Source organism: Limulus polyphemus, unplaced genomic scaffold (genome assembly GCF_000517525.1).
Source record: "Limulus polyphemus unplaced genomic scaffold, Limulus_polyphemus-2.1.2 Scaffold3194, whole genome shotgun sequence".
In the NCBI taxonomy this organism is placed as follows: domain Eukaryota; kingdom Metazoa; phylum Arthropoda; class Merostomata; order Xiphosura; family Limulidae; genus Limulus; species Limulus polyphemus.
Genome location: NW_013668804.1, coordinates 57821 through 64399, shown reverse-complemented (window position 1 = coordinate 64399; position 6579 = coordinate 57821). Strand labels below are relative to the sequence as shown.

The 6579-nt window shown below is 29.7% G+C and overlaps 1 protein-coding gene across 3 annotated transcripts in view; it reads right to left on the bottom strand.

Annotated features, from left to right (window-relative positions):
* LOC106468859 (cyclin-dependent kinase 2-like) overlaps window positions 1-3442 on the bottom strand; it is a 36589-nt gene extending 33147 nt beyond the window's left edge. For 2 of the 3 annotated variants that reach the window (XM_013929300.2, XM_022397216.1), the window contains exons 1-2: window positions 3225-3403; window positions 1871-2021 (exon numbers count right to left, since the gene is read on the bottom strand). In XM_013929300.2, coding sequence (XP_013784754.1) covers window positions 1871-1986 — 116 coding nt within the window. In that variant the 5' untranslated portion in view covers window positions 1987-2021; window positions 3225-3403. Of the gene's footprint in view, window positions 1-1870; window positions 2022-3224 lie in introns of all 3 variants that reach the window. The other variant, XM_022397215.1, reaches the window with a different exon arrangement.
* Between the last annotated feature and the right edge of the window lie 3137 nt (window positions 3443-6579).

Below are 6579 nucleotides of genomic sequence, written 5' to 3'. Positions count from 1 at the left end.
ATGAAATATTATATATGATATTCAACAGTTTGCATTTCTATATTTACTACTGATTATTATATTTTATGCCAATTATAATAAAATCATAATAATAAACAGTGTTATAATAAATACAATTCAAAATTATATTTATCATACTCAGACTTATGCATATAATATTTAATTATCACTATAATTATTTAACTTTTAACTCTTTATAAAATATTTCCAACTATTAAGTATCTTGAATAGTGGTATAGAGTAAGCAAAAAGTATGAAATATGTCATACATAGTTATACTGCATTTTCTTGCAGGAATACATTATCAGAAAAATATAAGTGAAAAGCTAATTTTTTAAAGTTCTACAGTAAATATATTATATGGTTAAATAACTAAACACTTCATCCACTACAATGTTCAGGCTTTAATTAATCTGAATTATATAAACAATTGTTGTCTTACATAAATATTTAATAAACATTACAAACTGAATATACAAAAACTGTTATTTTCTACTTTCTCAAGATAATATACTTTATGATAAATAATATAACATTTTTGCGATTGTAACAGTTAATACAGTTTATATATTTTAAATAAAAACCTAAAATATATATATATATATATAATCTCTTAACCAATGAGCTTTATCAAGAACTATTTCATATTTTGGTATTAAAATTGTCACAATAAATTTATAATTAAATGTACTTTTATTATTTGTTTCATAGTAAAACTATAAGCACATACCTACTTAAAATCATTTTCATTTTTACATTAGTATATTAAATCAGAAATAAATAGATAGATTCGAAATCTATATATAAATTATAGTTTGCATTTATCAACAACAATAAGAAATTGGAGACAGCATGAATAGGATAAAAACATTAAACCAGATGAAGATTGCAGTGAAAGAGGAAATACAAAGACTGAGACACTCATATCATGAAATTGACTATTTGGAAGAAAGAAATGAATTATAAAAAAAATGAAAAAAAAGATCGAATATATCTTTAAACAAGAAAGTTAAATATAAAAGACAAAATATAATAAATGGTACAAAGAAGTAAATAAAGAAAAGAAAACTGCAATGTATTTGCAGAAAAAAAATGACCAAATGAGATGAACAGAAAATATCAGTAAGATGGTTGTAAAAAATTACTTGAATGGGAACAAAGATTGGAAAGACTCAGAAGAAAGTGAAGATTATGCACGGAATAAGAGAAATTATGGAAAGTATCTACACAGAATGCATCAAAAGAAGTTTGAATAGAGAAAATATAGATAACTGGTGGAAGGGAAGAGATAAAGGGATGGCTAAACAAAAATGTAGGGAATTAAGGAGATAAAGAGACTGAGGAAAAAGATGAAAGAGAAAGCAGCATAAAAATGTCACAAAAAACAAGAAGAAAAACAGGTGGAAAGGAAGTTTGAAAAGAACAAGAAAATAGAAGGGATCATAATCTTAATTTTAAATTAAATTTCAAAATTACTTAATATTAAACAGTTATTAGAAAGATTTATATATCTATTTAATATATAATTTTGTTAAGGATTTTATAAATTTGTTTAACAACATCTGGTAACCCCAATCTATACACTATCACTCAGGTAGTGGAATACATTTTTCATTCTGTTCTATGCTTTTTATAATCATTCTTTTTACCTTGGATGGTTCTACAGAAATATGTTTAGAAACCACTTGGTTCAGGAAACACTCAAAAAATCATGCATAACAAAAAGTGAAATCACAGTAACATAACTGTAAGTTCAGATGACAATGAAAATTACTTTACAGCTCAGAAAATTTTACTTTTTGTAGTAATTGCATTTTACTGAAAACATACATTACTTTTCAAAACACCTTTAAAGTAAGATCAAACTTACGTTTCCAAACGTATCTTCTTTAATGCTACCAACTTTCCAGTCTCTTTATCTCTGGCTTTATACACTACACCATAAGTTCCTTCTCCAATTTTTTCTATCTTTTGAAAGTTTTCCATTCTTATGAGTTCATGAGTTGACTCACTACTAAGATCTATGATGAATAAAAAATAATAAACAAATATTTGAATTTTTAAATTACACTTGTAAAAAAAATATTAAAACTGAATGCAGTACTAGTATTATAAGAACTGACAAATCCCTTAAATTAAGTTACAACATGAACAAAAAACTTAGTTTTTGACTCAAAATGTCACTTATGAGAAATTTTCAAGGACTCTTAGGTTTAGCAATAGTTTATATAACAGTGTTGAGGTTAGTCCAATCAAAATTATATTTATAATTCAAATTATAATATCCCACATGCATTACCTTGTATTTATTATAGTTAAATGACATCTGCCATTTATTCGCCCAACTCATTAAATGATCCAAATCCTTTTGTAAAGCAGCATCCTCCTCACACTCAGTGATACCTAAAACCTCAATATCATCAGAAAATTTAAATAATTTATTGGCCATTCCTTCATCTACATCACTGATGTAAGGCAAAAAAGACCAAAACACATAAAACTGAGCCCTGAGGTATCACATTCATGAAATTAATTCAGTTTAACTGAACTCCATTTAAGCCAGTTTTCTGTTCAACAAGCCAACCTATCCCCCAAATCTAAAGAAATAAATTTCTTAATAAGCCTTTTATGTGGCATCTTGTCAAATGCTTTCTGAAAACTCCTGATACACTAAATTCACACCCATACCCTCATCTACATACAAGTACAAAGAACATCATAAAATTAGTACAGCAAGTTTTCTCTAGTGAAACCATATATCATTTTTGAAACTATTTAAAAACAATTTCTATCTAATTCATAGATGTATGTTATAATTAGTTGGTACGACTGCCTATATCATTGGTGACATTTTGTTTCAGGAAAATAAAATACAAATTGCTTGTTCATCAGCTGTTAATTAAGATATTAATATTATTACTAGCTTTAACTTTCACACAAATTTAAGTTTCCTCAAATTCCTGCTTTAGGCTATACATTATTATTTCATACACATTAATGATTAAATAAGTTAAAACTAAAAGTTATAAAACTACTTAGTTATCATGATACATTATTATTAATAATAGTTGTTAGGTATTTAGTTACAAATAATTGAAATATAACTATAACTAAGTCTTTTAATAGTTTTATAACTTATAAGTTATACAAAATTACAAGTTATACTTAAGTTATAGTACTAAAGTTAATATAAGTTTGTAACTATATAAGGACTTGGGATTTACAAGATTTCACAGTAATCTTGGGCCTATAAGTTTTCTTTTGTTGTTTTTAATACAATGGCAAGGTTACTGTTATCCTTTCCTTATCGTTGTAATTTTGTACATAACTTTACTTATAAATTCAATTCAGTTATTTACTTAGTACTGTAGTGTATACATAGTCAGCATTACACGTAGGTTACGCGCGCGTCTTGACAACACAAAGTTTCCCGCTATTCACGCATCACTCAGATCTACCAATTGCATGTTCTTATTCACTTATGACAAACAAAAAATATTAGAAATTTCGTAAAAAAAAAAATTGATAAGTATTACGAATCGTTCATCAATACAACTAAAAACCAGTAACAAATCTTCGTCCCAACGTTCCGCTGCAATAATAGCCCAATATTGTGAACAAATTTATCACTTAATAAAATTATTACATTGAAAAGTTAGGAATTAAAAATTTTTTCTTAAAAATTCAAAATGTATCCTCTTCTCCAGTTTACATTAATCACTGAAAAATAAAAATATATTATAAATATTTAAAATTTTAAGATACATAAATACTTTAATTCTCTAAATCTTTGTGTAATTTGGTGTTAGAGTTCTTATAAATAAACTCCATTGTATAATGACTGTTTATCAACACTTGCTTGAACAACAGTTAACGTTTGTTTGTTTAATACAAAGCTACCAAAATAGGAATCGAACTCCGGACTTTAGCATTTTCATATCCTTGAACTACAGAAGAAAAAAATCTCATTGTTCTCATCTGTCAGTCTCTTAAGCCATCCAAGTGTGGTATGTTCAAGAATCAGTTCAACTGAATATGCGTTCAGCTTATCAGATAGGTCCACTAAATAAATTTTATGTGATGACTCTAAGTAATTTCTCTAGAATTTATTTAGTCAAGACCAGATTCTAGAAATAGACTTACTATTATCTGGTGTGTTATTCCAAACCTATTTGATAATGGTTGATAGATGTTAGAACTATCAGCTGTGAGGTTGCTTAATGCTGTTTAAAATTGCCCTTTTAAACAAATAAGATGGATAGCTTCTATTTCAAACGGAACCAAACATGCTTTCCATAGTTCCTTTCCATTGTATTTGTTAGTGTCTTGGTTGTCTCGCTTAATTATGTACCTTGGTAAGGTAATAGTGTAGCTGAAGTAGTCCATGAAGTTTCTGTGGTCGTAGATGGTACAGTAGTAGTAGTAGTAAAATCTATAAACAAAATGGGCTCTCCTCTTCCATATTTCATCACTTAAAGTGTTTGAAGATGCAATTCTTCGATGGATTCAGAGAGAGAGAGGTGTGGCTGGTTTGAACCTTGCATATGCAAGTTCATTTTCCAGATGTCTTTACCTCTTACTGATATTTTTTCTACCTTGTTGATTGTGTGTGTGTGTGTGTTTATGATCTCTATGCAGTTCATTGATGTATTTTTTTTCAACCGATAATTTGCTGCTATTATGGTCTTCCTTTAAATTCTATGTCTATTTCTTTTAATTGCTCTCTCAAATTCATGTCTCGTTTTTCTTGGTTTGCTTTTAATTTTCTATCTGTTTCTTCTAATTTTATATGTCTTCCTTCTTGTTCTTTGTCTCTTTCTTCCTTGTTTTATTTTAAATTTATCTTTCTTCTTAATCAACTTTCCGATATTTCATCATCTTTAACATATTTTCATTTTCATTTTGAACATGCTTTTTTCATCCCGAAGATCAGTTTGATTCTATTTTACTTTTACCAAAATAATCCCGCTCTTGACATTATTGTTTTAAGAAATAGTTTAAAACAGTATTATAATTCATCATTGAAGCTATTCTTGAAAAGGTTGTGCATATTTGTCATAGGCAAATGTCATGAGGTGAAACATGTTTGTCTAGTGCAAGAATAAAATACTGCATATACAGAGTCAATTCGCAGTTTGTATTTCTTATTTATTTCACTGGATTTAAAGACGAAAACTAGGGATTTTTAAGACCAGCTTGAAGATAAATGAGAAACAAAATGTCAAATTTCACTCTCTTTTAGCCCAGCAAAGTAAACATTTTCTTTTGCACTCGGATTATTGTAATTTTCCTACTTACATGTGTCTGACGCGTGATTGCGTTCATCAGTCAGTTATACCACCTATGGAATGTCACAGCCATATACCACACATTGTTCAGGGTCATTCCATTTTTGTGTTATGGTAAACTCTCCCACGGAAGAGGTATCATGAGTAAGTAACCCAATATATATGTCCTCTAGTTTCGTTAAAGGCTTAGAGGTATACCTGGAAGCTGTCTTTTCTCTATTTTTATTTATAAGATGATCAAATGCACGGGAGGGGAAACTCTATGAAAATTGTAAGAAATATTTATAGTTGTTAATTTTCTCACTTCTACTAAGAATTTCTAAAAATCTTCCTCTCACATTGAACTGTTTGTTTGTTTGTAATTAAGCGCAAAGCTACACAATGGGCTATCTGTGCTCTGCTCACCACGGGTATAAAAACTCGGATTCTAGCGTTGTAAGTCTGAAGACATACTATTGTGCCACTGGGGGCCACATCGAACTGTCGTCAGAGAGAAGTGTTGTGATTCCATTATTTGACTTATTTTGCCTATACAGTGTTGTAGATATGTACTGTTCTTCAAATAAATAAAGAGTTTAACATATTATTTTACCTTTGTGGTGGGTAAGCATATCATGTGTTTTCTAATTCCTTATATTTCGCGTTTGACTCGCAATCTGACGGTCGCGGGTTCGAATCCCCGTCCCACCAAATATGCTCGCCCTTTCTACCGTCGGGGCGTTATACAGTGACGCTCAATCCCCCTATTCATTGATAAAAGAGTAACCCAAGAGTTGGCGGTGGGTGGTGATGACTAGCTTCCTTCCCTCTAGTCTTTCACTGCTAAATTAGGGACGGCTTGCACAGATAGACCTTGTGTAACTTTGCGCGAAATTAAAAAACACGCAAACAAACAAATATACTTTATATTTAATATAGAAGTTTTCAAGACTTTTCATTTATCACGTGTATATAAATTTTTCATATAACACGTTGGTCAGGAAAGTTTTAAATTCCGTTCACTCTAGCTAACCATTGTTTTGTATCATTCACCTAAGATATTACTTTTGTCTTCCTATGGAAAAGGTTTTTGCAAGATTAGCCATGCCATACACGAAAGAAGACAGTAATGTTACGACAGCGGAAATCACGTGACAATAAATGCCAAATTCTGGTTAGTGTTAAAAGAGAGGTTGAACTAACCAGGTACCATCAAACTGAAGTCAGAGTGACTGAAGGAGTTGATGATGGTGAAGTGGAACCAAGTGTAGACATTAAAGCAGAACAGGGGAAAGTCCAAGATTTGAAGCCA